At 48.7% G+C, this 14,426-nt stretch overlaps 1 protein-coding gene across 2 annotated transcripts in view; it reads left to right on the top strand.

The window, feature by feature from the left end:
• The window catches only part of EMP2 (epithelial membrane protein 2), a 33,745-nt gene that overhangs the window by 6,559 nt on the left and 12,760 nt on the right, over nt 1–14,426 (top strand). For both annotated transcript variants that reach the window (XR_013998375.1, XM_081131263.1), the window contains exon 2: nt 13,407–13,546. Coding sequence is in view for 1 of the 2 variants with exons in the window: in XM_081131263.1 (XP_080987389.1) it covers nt 13,469–13,546 (78 nt within the window). In the remaining variant the exon portion in view is untranslated. The remainder of the gene's footprint in view (nt 1–13,406; nt 13,547–14,426) is intronic.

Raw genomic sequence — 14,426 nt, 5'->3', positions numbered from 1 at the left:
GGATGGAGGTGTGGAAATACCAGCCCCCAGGAAACTCAGAGCTCCCCCATTTCATTCTTTGAAATCTCTTTTTAAATGAGTCTTTAAAGTGTACAATTCAGTGTATCTTAGTATAGCCACAGATAGGTGCGACCATCACCACAGTTGGTTTGGGAACATTTTCCTCACTTCACAAAGAAGCCCTGTGCCCTTTAGATATCATCTCCCTTTCCCCATCCCCTCAGCCCTAGTCAGCCACTGATCTTTTTGCCTGTTCTGGACATTTTATATAAATAATGTAGAATCATACACTATGTGGCCTTTTGAGTCTAGCTTATTTCACTTCGAGTAATATCGTCACAGCTCATCTATGTTGTAACATATCAGTACTTTATTCCTTTTTATGACCTAATCTTACTCTGTTGTATGGATGTGACACATTTTGTTTATCCATTTATGAGTTGATGGACGTATGGGTTGTTTCTACCTTTTGACCATTGTAAATAATGCTGCTTATAAACATTCATGCAAATTTTTGTTAGACATGCGTTTTCATTTCTCTTGGGTACATTCCTAGGAGTGGAATTGCTGGGTCATGTGGTAACTCTGTTTAATTGTTTGAGGAACAGCCAGACTGCTCTCCATAGTGTCTGAGCGTTCTAATGTCTTCATTTTGATTCAATGCCCAGTCCTGTCCTGGTTTCCTAAGAAGCTTCCACTGGTGGAATTCCTGTAGGTCTAGAGCAGCTACTGGGTTCAGGGCTCCTGGGTCTAAGTGAGGCCACACTAAAGGTCCTGGGACAGGCACGGGGTGGAAGGAAGGGAAGGCACTGTGGTTCCCTGGGTGGGGGCCACCAGAGACAGAATTGGAATCACTGGGTTGATTACTGCAGGGTGCAAGCCACAATGCTGGAGTGATTTTAGGTGATTACATGAAATCACCCAGGGAGAACGTCGTTCCCTTTTTCATTGTCTTTAAACTTTGATTCCATCAAAGGGAAACTCTTAGTTGCTGCTAAACTTTGATGCTTCTTTGCCTCTAGTTTGCTTTCTTTCACCAGACAGAGCAGGCCTTCAGCTCAACTCTTCCGCAGACGACAGCATAGAATCTGACCTTGTAAACTTTTGGAGGGGGTTAGGGGAGAGGCTGTTTTACAGTCAATCTCTATTTGTGGCAAGTGGTGCGGAGTTTCCATTTCCAGGGAGCCAGATTTCTTTTTAAAACACATGTATTTCTGTTAGAGAGTGGGTTTATTTAAAGACAACGATGACGTGAAATCCTATAGTGGTATCTCGAGAAGGTGGTAGGCAAATGACTGAAGTTTGGAAAACCTTGCTCTAAAGTTTAGGGCCCCCAAACCAGAGGCAGTGTCTGGAAGTGGCGAGGTCCCCAGTCTCAGGGCACATACAGATAGAGATTGGATGCTATAAAAAGGACCCAGGCAGAGGCTGTGGGCAGGGGTGGTTCTGCTTGATCACACAGTGCCTTTCAGTTGAAGCTGCCTGAGTTCACAGTTCTCATTGTATGGGTTCAGTTTGCCAATTCGACGGCTGGACAGTGTCATAGTTGCAGACACAATGTCATCAGAGTTGCCCCAGTTGGAAAGGGGAGGTGTTAGGACTGCCTTTCTTTCTAGTAGGGTGACCTCACCGGCCTCCCGGACATGCCAGTGGGGAAATGCTACAGTGTGATTTCAAGTTCATGGGGATGGTTCCCCAGTTGGCTCAGCATCTGTCCTGGTCTTGAGTGTTTCTCGGAAGGAATCCCTTCCTATCTATCAGTTTCTCCAAGCCCCCAGTTAAGGGGCATGACCTACCTGCTCTCAGGTTACTGAGTTTGTATGAGCTGGAGAAGTGCTATGGTAGGCAGGGTTCTCTAAGAAACAGAACCAATAGGATGTGTATTATAAAGAGAGATTTATTGTAAGGAATTGGCTCACACAATTATGGAGGCTGGCAAGTCCAAAATCTGCCAGGTAGGCTGGCAGGACCTAAGGGAAGAGCTGATGCTGCAGTTCGAGTAGAAAGGTCAGCCTTTTTGTTCTTTTCAGGCCTTAGCTGATTGAAGGAGGCCCACCATGCGATGGTGAGCAATCTGCTTTCCTCAAAGCCCACCGATTTAAATGTTAATCTCATCCAAGAAACACCTTCACAGAAACATGGTGGCCCAGCCAAGTTTACACATAAAATTAATGATCACAAATGCTTTAGGTGGACTGGACACACAGCATTAAATAAAATAGAATCCTTTAAGTATTCCTTTTTAAATTCCCTTCTAACTCTCCAAGGAGAAAATCTCAGTTTTGTGCAAATATGTCTTTAAAACTCTTCAAACATGTGCGACATCCTTTTTCAGCAAAGAGAGAAAAAAGCTGGCTTGGACTCAGCTTTCAGCAGCAACAGTTTCTAGCTGGAATCTAATGACATTGTTTTGTTTTCATTGTATTTCTCTTCCCCAGCACCACCTACTTATGGCAGGCAAGGCTGCCTTTCCATTTCAGCCATGATATAAGGTTTCCTTTTATGAAGATGTGAGTTTAAAAAGTCAGTTACTAGTAATACGGGTGGTACACAGATAGTCCTGACATTCTGAAGGCGGTGCAGGAATGACTGATTTGGAAAACACTGACATAAGCATAGTGGGGACCATGCCTGAAATATCCCCTAATTGTCCGCATACCTTGAGCTTCTTGTTTTCTGTTTGCACTTCTTTCCCCCCACCCTGGAGACAGCTCTAGTGGTTCATTTCCACTTGGTGGCGGCCACCCGAGAGTGGTGGTGGTGGACAGGAGGAGAGAACGCTGACCCTTGGGGAGGAGAAGGGACTGGGGTGGCAGTTCTAAGAAACCCCTTTGCTGTGATTCTGGTCATGATTGGTGCACATACACAGCACTTGTTATATACAGAAGCTGTTCTAAGCACAGTCACTCTGTTATCACCCAACAGTCCTAAGAGGTAGGTGTGCTGTTGTCATCCCCATTTTACAGATGAGGAAACCGAGGCAATGAGTGGTGAAGCTGCTAGACCACAGTCCAGCCTGGCTCCGCCTGGGCTCTCAGCGTGTTTTGTGCACATTACCTCCTGTCGGTCTTCCCCCCTCCGTTCCCTTCCCGTGTTCATCTACATGGCGGCGGAGGCCTGGCTTCCTGGTCTCGAGGCTCCTTAGGCCTGGCCGAGTTGTAGGCGGTGATCCCTGGTCTCTAACTTGCTGGCAAAATCCATCTAGAGAAAGGACAGCTCTTGTCGCTTAGGTTGTAAAAGTGAGTGCCACTGATCTCCTGCCAATTACCTGCAAGTCACTAATCCAAGGTGCTCTGTGAAGGAAAGAATATTCCTCACCCAGTGGCTGTGAGGGTGGGAACACCCCGAGTCTGACACCTGCCTCACCCCTGGCCGCCTAATCCGAATCCTCCTCACCCCGACACTGACATGTGCGCTCGCAGGTACAGTACCAGCCCTCTGGGCCGGGGTGTGGGTTTGCCAGGTGGCATAATTACAGGGAGCTCCTTGGATGGCAGCAGCCAGCAGGGAGCTCTTTAATTGAGGGGTCAGGCAGCAGTCATTGGCAGAACGGTAGTTATTAGCTCTCTTAAGAGCTGCCTAAACTAGCAGACATTCAACAAGTATGTGCTGAGTAACCTTGGGCACCGGGGATATAGGGATGAGTAAGACGTGGCTTCTGACCTTGAGGAACCCTGAGTCTCATAAAGCACTGTTTCCCTCGTATCGGTTCGCACGTGCTGTGTAACAAACCATCCTGAAATGCAACGGCTTAAAACAGAAAACATTTATTTAGTTCATGATTCTGCAGGTGGGCAGTGTGGGTGTGGGTCGGCTGGGGGCTGGCTGGGGTAGGGTGGCCTTTGCTGGAAAAGCTCATCTCTCTGCTCATGGAGTCTCCTGCCCTTCAGGAGCAGCCAGGATCAGTGGGTGGGGAAATGCATTCCACCCCTTACTAGGAAGATTCGATTTGTTAAAACTGTATTAAGACCTTTTGTGCTTATGAACATAGGGGATGTTGGTCTGTATTTTTCTTACAGTGTCTTGCCTGCTTTTGAGGTGAGGGTATTGCAGGCCTCATAGAATGAGTTGGGAGGTGTTCCCGCCTCCTCAATTTTCTGGAAGAGTTTATGGGAGTTGGTATTACCCTTCCTTACATGTGTGGCAACTTCACCAGCAAAGCCGTCTGGGAAGGGACTCCAGGCGCCTGATAAATATTTCTTCCTTCTTTCACTGCCAGCCTTGAAGGAAAAATCTAACTCCACTTCTTGACTTCTTCACTCTGTAGCTCCTTGAAACCTGGCTCCTTCAGCCATTCATTCAACACATATGTATTGAGCACCATCTATAAACTAGGCTCTGTCCCATCCTCTCAAAACATGCCAGGCCCCTGACACCAGCAGGAGAGATAGTAATAGATACCCGAGTAAACAGCTGCAATGTAACCATCAGCTGCAAGGAGGGAAATAAAGAAGGGCGGTAGTTTACTGCACCAAAATTATTACTGAGTTTACTAGTGAGCTAATTTTCCATCATGATGTTTTTTCCCTAGTCTCTCCTCTCGCTTTCTGGGTCCCCCCACCCGCTCTTGGCTTTCTCCCCATGCTGTGCCCACATCTCCATCTCCTTTGTTGGCCTTTTCTCAAAACTCTTCTCCTCTCTTCCAGCACTTTCTCCTCAGGTAATATTTCTTGCCTACCAGTGGCTTTGTCTCCCATCCACACATTTATGACGCTGGATTTCTGTTCCCAGCGTCACGGGTGTGTGGGTAGGAGACAAGGTGACAGCCCCACCCATATTTCCACCTGCCTGACACTTTTCCTCCATTGTTAACCAGACATTTCTAAAACCAAACAAACTCTGTCCCTCGTCCTGTAAATGCTCCTCCTGCTCCAACCCAAGTGCATTAGTGGAACCGGCGTCCACTCTGGCCCAACCTGACTGCCCAGAGCCCGCTGCCCGGTCCCTCAGCCACGGCCAGGCCCTGCTGATTCTGCCAGCTGCAGAGCTCTCGGCTCTCCCTTCTGCCCACATCCCTGCTCCTGACTCCATCCAGATCCTCATCATTTCTCACCGGGGCTGCCCCAGCAGCTCCCCCAATTCGCCTCCTTCGAACCCGTCCGCCTGACTCAGAAATGTTTTTCTTGTAGAGGTGGATCTTGTTCCTTTCCTGCCTGAAAAACCTTCCCCATCTCCCGCTGCGTCCAGGATAACACTCAGACTTCCAAGGCCCGTTAAGCTCCGGCCCAGCGGAGATCTGGCTCAGCCCCGGGCCCTGCCCAGCACACACCCAACCCACACGGGTGCCTCGGAGCATTCTGCTCCATTTGCCTGCAACACCCTGTCCCCACAGCCCTGCCTGGCCTATTCTTGACACCCAGCTCAGATGTCACTTCCTCTGGGAAGGCCCTAACGCTGCACCCCCTCCCCCGCCCAACACAGGGCCAGTCACATCTCCCTCTGTGTTCTCACAGCACACATGTCGTCACATCGTATTTATTTATTGGTACATGCTTGTTCTTCTTGCACCTGGGAGCTCCCAGGGGACATGGAGCCTGCCTTAGTCATCCGTGTGTCACCAGAGCCTGGTACATGGTCAGGCTCGATGAGTGTTCACTGCGAGAATAATTACTCCATTGAAAACAGTTAGTGATCATCAGAAGGCTGGGGTCTGAGCCCTGGTTCCTAGTTCCCCTCCTGCTAACTGAATGATGTGGCCAAATCCCTTAATTTTAATTTGTCACCTGAAATGTGCATCATAGTCCTTGCCCATCCTTAGGACAGGGCTGCCGCTCCCTGACAGGTGTTTACCCTGCGCTCAGTGAAGGGAGGCACTTTCAGGACTCATGGGTGACTTTGTGTTCTCTGCTTCCCTTGTCCCCAGCCTGCTTCGCAAAGAGCGTCCTACTTTGTGAAGTAATGGCCCCAGTACTTTGGACCAATCTCCTCATTAGGCCTTAAAGTAACAGCACCCAAAAGGGAAGAGAAACTGATATGTAGGCTGGGCAAGATGGTGGTTTCTCTGGTGCCTGATTGCCTAGGTACAAATCCCAGCTCTAGCCTTTACTAGCTGTGCAGCCTTGGGGAAGTTGCTTAACCTCTCTGAACCTTATTTTTTTTACCTGTAAAATGAGGCTAATTATAACGGCTACATCATAATGTTTTTCTGAGGAATGAATAAGTTAATGCAGGTAGAGAGCTTAGAACAGTGCCTGATGTTGATGTTGTGGTTATTATTATTTCAGTGGACTGAAAGACCCGGGCTGAGCAGGCAGAACCATTCTGTGGCTTCTGCCTGAAGCACTGCCAAATTCCAGTGTCTTACCTCTTGTCATTTCTGGACGGAGCCAAGTGTTGTCTTTGTGCCCAGTAGTCCCAGCCACAGTAAGCACAAAGCTGGCCAACCCAGGGCAAAGGGGCTTCCACCATTCCCAGGGCATCTTGGACATCTGGATATTTCTGGCTGGCTGCTGTCTAGATACCAGGGCAGGAGGCTGAGCTGACCTCTGCCTTGCTGAAAACAGAGGCCAGAGCCACTGTCCCTTCCGAGTGCTGTGGGCAGTGGGAGGGGCCTAGGTTCCAGCCAGCCTGGGGTTGAACTGCCAGCTCCAGAGTGGGCCTGGGAGGCTCTTTGGCAGTGTGGCTGGGCAGGGGCTTACCAGCCTGCTTTCCCCAGGATCCAGAAGCGGGGCCCAGAGCTTCCCTGGTCTTTTGAGCCACGGAGTTGTATGTGGAGCACTTCTGGGTTGAGGGAAATGACCCAGACCTCCAGATGCCTAACCTCTCAGGTCTGTTTTGAAAGGCTCCACACCTCAGGGTTGTCCTTTTGCCTACAATTCCAGGAAGGGGCTCCGACTCAGGCAGAGAATGGGCCATGGTGTAAATTGTAGGCAGAACTCCCGAGGGTGGGAATAGAATCAGGTGGGCCGAGTGGTCATCTTAACAGTGTATTCTCTCCCCTGGGGAAGGCAGCTGGCTAAAAGGAAGGTGCCAGAGCAGTAAGGGCAGGTCCATGGCCTTCTCCCCACCTATAAGATCCTGGTGGTGACCTTTCACCATCAGTGGTAAATCAGATGTTGCTTCTGTCGGATGGAGGCCCAGTGAGACCCTAGCAGGACTTTCTCCACACCCAGGGCTGGATGTGCAGCACACACACACACACACACACACACACACACTTTTTAAGCAAACATTGCACCAAGACATAGCAGGACAGCACCTCTACTTAGGAGGCAGCAAGGAGATGACAATTCTTGGTATATCCTGTTTGCTACCTGAGGTCTAGATGGACATTTCTGGGGACTACCATCCCTCATCCTGTCAACCATCACTTTAGAACTTGAAATTCACTGAGCCACAAATACTCCATTCTGTGTGTGGTGTTTCTGTGGCCCCATATACACCTCCCAATGCCTCTCTCCCTCCTCCTCCTCTCTCCTTCCTCCCCTTACCCTCCTTCCCCCCCCCCCCCCCCCCCCCCCCCCCCGCTTTTCTAGTTCCCATGCCCAGAGGAAGTGGAAGCCCATTTGCTGCTCCTATTCTGGTTACTGATTCTTTCTCATTTTAAGAAACAATTTAAATCATGAGCTCTAACATCCTGTGTTCTGTACTATTTTCTGTGGTTCTTTAATGGGTAGTGTATAAAATGGAGAGTTTTAGGCTTTCAGTCTGAAGATACTTTTCCATGGCTCCTACAATGCACCTAAACTGAGGCTGGGGAGTCCAGGTAGAGTGCTCCGCCAGATCCACCTGAGTCTCTGGGTAGAAAGGAGGTGTGTTGTAATAAATTTAGGAAACAGACCGTAGTCCATTCTACATGTCAGGATGAATCCTTGTAGTGATTAGGGATCCAAGATCCAAACCAATCTCAGAGTAGATTAACAAAGACAACACATGCTTCAGGTTCCCCAGTGAGCCCATAGGTTTAAAAAGGCAGGAAGCTCCAAATGAAGACTAAGGCACCCTGCTTCATCAAGCCCTCTCTTAATTAGCCCTGCCATAGCTCAGCTTTAGCTAACAGGCCAATGCAGAGAGACTCTGCCTTCCCAGATCTCTCCTGCCCGGCGCTAAGCTTGAGGAAAATCCAGCCAAAGGAAGGGAAACAAAAATGGTGTGGCCTGTGCCCTCTCTCCTGATTTTAATTAGGCCACCATGTGACTTTCATCAGGCCTAAGCATGTGAGCAGGGAAGAGGGTTGTAGAAATGTGTCCTGTATTTGGAGTTGGAAAACCATGGATTGGTGTCCCAGCCCTGCGAACTTTGGCAAGTCACCTGAAGCCTTTGTCAGCCTCAGCCTGCCCTCTGTAAAATGGGGGTAGTGAGACCTCTTTCTGCCAGCTTCAGAGAGTTGACTTGAAGATCCAACACAAGACAGGCTGTGTAAACTGGAGCTCGACCTTTCATCAGAAGGAGCTTTGTTTCGTGTGGGATGACGCCTCTGGGCATCCCCTCCCCAGGGATCTGCCTTATCTCCTTTATCTCTTGGGGTTATGCCAGCATCATGTGCCCCGGCCACCTTTATGAGCCAGTCTGCTAGCCTCCCCTGGAGAATGCTTGCCTTACTCATTCTGGGCCAGCAGCAGCTGCCGAGGTTGCACATGGCAGACAGCAGAGGGGGACAGAGCTAGAGAGGGACTGGCTGGGTCAAGTACGTTGCCAAAGATGAGTCTAACTGCAGGCTTGCAGGTGAAACCGTGCATTTGCTTTGCGTCTGGGGTTCTATGGAAAGAACTGAAGAAATGTGGGCAATAGATGGGGCCATGGAGAGACGGAGAACAGGGAACTAGCTAGAGAAGAGATTTTTAAGAAAAAGAATGCAATCATAGTACACTGTTTGGCTCTGCAGTCTACAGCTGGCATGGTCGTAATGCAGATGACACTTACTGACGTGAGTATGACAAGACGGCATTGGGATGACGGGTGAGGAAACTCTCCCCTCGGCAGGAAGTCAGTAATGTTTACAGTAGATGAGTCGGGAAATGGAAGTGCATGAATATTGTTTGGAAATACGGAACTGTGGAGGAAAAAAGACAGCTGGAAGGGTGACAAGTGTTTCCAGAATCAGGACTGGGGCAGGGCAGAGGGCTGTGGTTTTTCCATCATATGCCTTTTGGTTCCATTAGCCTTCCTTTCTTAATCATCCCACGTATTATGTAGATCAAAACATTTTTTTAAAAGAGAAGTTCTGCCAGTCGTAACACTTAGATTTCTAGACAGGAACTGGGAAAGCTCGTCTAGCGCAGCCTGCCACCTTTGCACAGGTGAACGCCCAAACCCAGGTGGCCTGTTACAACATCCTGCTGAGGAAATCGCCAAAAGGAAAGCAGCCGCGGTTTGAACTGCCTGGGGAAAGTTGTACTTGAAAACAACAGAGACTTTTGGGAAATGGTCATTGACTGTTGAAAGATTGTCATGTGCCCTTGCGGGGTCTCCCATTGAGGTTGAAAGGGACACTGGAGTCCCAGGGGACTGTGCAGTCCTGGCCTTGTTACTGCTTCACGGTGGGACTGGAGTGAGTCGTGGCCTCCCAGTTCCCATCTTTGGACAATCCGAGCTTTGAGTTTTCCAAGGCCCTTTACAGCTCTATATTCCTGAACTGGAAAAGGACTGCAGATAGCTTCAGTGCACTGGGCACAGTGGGGAACAGAGGGAGAGACAGATAATAGACCAGTGAACAAATAAGATTCTTTCAGACAGTGACAGTGTTCCAAAGAAACTAAACCAGGGGGATGGTATAGATGATGCTGGGATAGAGTAGATAATGATGGGATGGACATTGCTGGAAGGGGCGTGGGTACTGTTCTCTGAGGAGGGGATGTTTGAGACCTAGACAATGTGAGAGAAAGCCAGCTGGCGGTGGCAGGGAGAGAGTGCTCCAGGGAACTCTGCTCCAGGGCACTGAGGCCAGGCTGGTCCTTTGCAAGGACAAAGGAGGGACAAGGGGTGAGCAATCAGTATGACTTTTTTTTTTTTTTTAAGGAAAAATAACTTTCTGTGCATGGCAAGGGTAAATTGGATGCCACCCTGGGTTCGATGGGCCCGCCTTCATCCAGTACCCAGCCCAGGGACTTGTCTCTTCTTTAGCATCTCCGGAGAGGGCCCACCGCGTCCCTGCGCAGAAGTAAAACATGGGTGTGTGTTGTGGGAAGGATTGAGCACTGCTGGGAAGAACCATGGGGATGGCAGAGGCTGGATTATAGTGGCCAGAATTATACTTCTGGGGGAAATAAGGGATGTTAATAAGTCAAAGATATGACATCAAGGCTTGTCCGCCTATCCAGGCCATGCATAAGAGTTAGTCCAATACTTTCTACCCCCTGAAGATGCTCTGAATATCAAGGCTGACACAGCACTAACAGTTTCCAGTATGCTTTGTAGTAAATCAAATTTGAATTTAATAAAAGTTAAAATGTAATAAATTAAATGTTCATGTCCTTTGACCCAGCACCTCCACTTTTAGGATTCTGACCACACAAAGAAGTCAGTTCAGGGATGCTCACTGGCGGTATAGTTTGGAGTAGCAAAAGCCTGGAAATGACCGAAATGGGCATGGACAGGGAGCTAGTTGAGTACATTGTGGCTTAGCACCAGGGAACACCAGGCAGCCACTCCTAGAGTGAGGGGGATCCATATGGAAAAGAATGATCTCTGAGGAATATTATTCGATGAGAAAGGCTAGGCTGACTTAGCTTAGACTGTGGCCAAATGCTCTTCTTGTAGCTCTCAGCTTCCCTAGCACTGGGGCCTCTCCAGCCAAGGGAAATTGGGACTCTGGAAGAGCAGACACACCCACTCCCTAGTCCAGAAGGAGGACCTGGGAAGGACAAGGCGCTGCACAGTTGCCCCATGGTGGCCGAGCTCCACTAATCCAAAAAGTGAACACTGGATGTCTCCCTGTCAGGAGCGAAGGAGTGAGTGAAGGACGGGGCATGAAGCCCCAGGTGTTACTCTGGTGCAGCCCCCTCTCGAGGGAAACATGAGGGGTGGGGAGTAAGTGTCCCCACTTAACAAATCTCTCTGGAAGGGGTCATAGGAAACTGGAGAGAGTGGTTGCCTGTAGGAAAGGAACAGGGAGACTTACTTTGATTTAGAGATGCAGGAGTAAAGGGTCATTTCTAATCCTTCTTAAAGATTCAAGGGATTTCCTCTATTTATGAATAAGTTCCTCCAAAGCTCTGATGTGGTCACTAGATCTGAATTCCAGATGTCACCATGGGAGAGTACTTCTCTTTTCCCCAATTTTCCTGGATGCCGAGCATTTCAGAGCAAACTCTAGTCCCCCTTGTGTTCCCCAAGGCCTTCCTCTTACACTGGGCTCAAGACCTTACTTGACCCCTTGTAAAAACTTACCCTTTTCTGTGCAGGAGCTTACTCCTAGTGTCTGGTATTCCAGCTGAAATCACTCTCAGGTGTTAAAGCAATGTGTCTCAGACGTTAGGCATTTGAGAACCTCCCCCGGGGTTTTTGCTAACACTGAAGACCACCTGTCCTTTTATTTATATAATATTTTTCTTAAATGACTCAACTCTTTTAAAATTTCAATAAATTTGTTTTGAGGAGACTTTATATCTCTACTATAAATGATATTTCTATAAAAAGAGAGACCCTTAGCCCTGGCCTGGTAGCTCAATTGGTTAAAGCATCATCCTGATACACTAAGGTTGCCTGTTCAATCCCGTCAGGGCACATACAAGTATCAACCAGTGAATGCATAAATAAGAGGAACAGCAAATCGATGTCTGTCTCTCCCCTTCCTCTCTCTCTAAAATCGATCAGTAAGTTAAAAAATTAAAAGGGGAGAACCTTAAAATAAACATTATAATATCAAAACAACATTGTTAAATTCTAGCTACACACTGGCCAGCCCCAAAGTTCTGCTTACTACTGTTATTTTAAAAAATGGCACATGTTAGAGACGGACTAGCACCAAACTGGATCTTTTCTCCTTGGCGGACTCAGAAAATTTAGAATTTATGACAACTTTCTCCCTACATGGTTCAGTGTTATTTGATGCCCCACCCAACATCATGCCTTGTAACATGAATTCCACACTTGGGGGAAGACTGAGTTAAAGCCTTTTTTTTCCTTTCCCAGAAAGTCTTAATTATGTGTCCCTAGGCATTTGTGTCCTCTGAGCTGGACAATATAAAGCCATTATTACCCTGAAGTTGATGGCCCTGCCTGATGTGGTTGGCATTTTGGCTTTCCAGCTGGTGTTCAAGTAATGTCAGTGTGGTGCATGTGCCTTTTTCTCTCCTTTTTTACGAGGGTCAGAAACGCATGTCTTTGGAGGCAGCATATGGTGGCAGCTAAGAATGACGCAGGCCTAAACAAAGGGGGATTTGTTCTTTTTAAAAGAATTGGAAGAATCTCTGAGCTGGTTCACTGGGTTCTTCCAAAGGGTGATGCACAGCAGTGCAGCTGGGACCGCCCAGACTGAGCTCTGCAGCCACACAGCTCCTGGCTCGTCACTGTTCAGGAGTCCTGGGTCTCAGAGAGTGGCCTTGTCGGGGAATACGGGAGGGAGGGTGAGCATGGTCGGAGGGGAGAGGTGACAGAGAAAGGGTGGAGGGTTTTGTACGGTGCAACTCTCTAGGTGGGAGAGTTGCTATCAGGAAAAGGCTTTTTTAATGATTCTATTTCAACATGTTGTGGCTCCACCATCCCAGCTACTTCATCGGGGGGGAGAGAAGCATGGAAAACTCACACCTGCTTCTCAAGGAGGAAATGCTTCAGACCAGAAACGACGCCTGCCAGTGCTGCTTACAGCCCATGGGCCAGGATTCGTCACAAGGCCCAACCTAACTGCAAGGGGGGCTGGGAGATGCAGTCTTCCAGTGCCCAGAGGGAGGAAAGATGAATGGCAGCTGGGTGCCATATACTGTATTCGCATTTTGTGCTACGATGTTGTTCAGATGAGAATCGATATTAAGAGGAAGGTTGTTTGAGTGGGGATTAATTTTATAAATGGTCAGATCACTAGGAGATATTTATGTATCATGATCACTTTTGCTTTGTTACGCAGCAGGGACTGTGATAACGAATACACCACTCAGAGGGTGAGTTTCCTCCGGTGCCGAGACATTCCCACAGCATTGCCAGGTGGGAGGCAGATCCAGACAGCAGTTTAGCCCCCACACAGCTCCCCCTTCCTGCCTCAGCGCCCCTGGCAGGCCGGAGAGGTTCGATGCTTTTCTGAATTAGGGATTCTAATTGGCCCTTACCCCAAGTCCTCCACAAGGAATATTTGGTGTCTGGATGCAACAAAGAACAGCTTTGGAAAGAAAGCTAGACTTTGTCTGATAAAATCTGCAAGTGAGGAAAGGCGGGGAGTGCGGTTTGGGATTTTCTAAAACCCCATTAAAAGTTGCTAGATTTTCATTTTCATTTTGTCATTGACAAATTCGAATTTCTTACACCGTCTTTAGCACATCTCTTGCTCTCTCGGCTTTCAACGAATCCCGTCCTTGCCCTGCGGCGCGCTGTGAAAATGCTGGTGCTTCTGGCTTTCATCATCATCTTCCACATCACCTCCGCCGCCTTGCTCTTCATCGCCACCATCGACAATGTAAGTTCCCGTTCCTTCCGGCCGTCCCAGAGCCCCTGATCCCACAGTCAGTAGCAGGATTAAGAACTCCCCCAAGGTGATTACAGTTTGGGGTCGTCCTGCCTACCAAGGCATGCCCGCCTCCTCAGCCTGGGCCTGAGGGCTCTGGCCTAAGTGTTGGGGTTTGGGGTTTGGAGCATCCACATTTAGGTGGGCAGGAACCTTGGTCCTCTCATCCCTGATTCCCCCACAGAGCCTGGCACGATGCCTTGGTTGTAGGAAGCTCTTTGAGGACTTGGCTTAAATTCAGCCCTCCGGAGGTCAATGACTCAGCCTTGACACTGGTGTCATTTGGGCTGGATCATTTTTTGTTGCAGGAGCCATTCTGTGCACTGTAGGAGGTTTAGCCACATCCCTGGTGTCTACCCACCAGATGCCAGCAGCACTCCCACCCCTATTTGTGACAACCAGAAAAGACTTCAGACATTGCCCAATGTCCCGTGGGGGGCAAAATCATCCTTGGTTGAGGACTACTGCCCTAGATACCCCAGGTGACCTATCCCAGGTGATCTCTGCCCCTCCTGCCTCTGACATCTCCTGACTGACAGGAGCCCTTGTTGCTGGCCTGCCTGGCCAGGCCTCCCCAGCAGAGCCTATGCTTGGGTCTTTCCTGACTCTGTCCGTGCTCCCGTGAAAAACTTAACTCTTTTCCTTTAGTTTCCAACTCTCAGCCAGATGGCAGGAATGTATTTGGTAAATAACCTATTGGCATAGATTAATATCCCTCCCAGCAGGAAATGAAGCTTTTTACCAAAGATCCTCTAAGGCCCACCCCACGACCCAAAGGCCTGGCTTCAATCCTGATCATTTCAGACTGCAGAGACATTTAGAGTCAGAAACA

The sequence above is a fragment of the Miniopterus schreibersii genome (assembly GCF_964146895.1).
Source record: "Miniopterus schreibersii genome assembly, chromosome: 3".
Lineage (NCBI taxonomy): Eukaryota > Metazoa > Chordata > Mammalia > Chiroptera > Miniopteridae > Miniopterus > Miniopterus schreibersii.
Note: the sequence above shows the minus strand (reverse complement) of the source record. Positions and strands in the feature narration are given on the sequence as shown.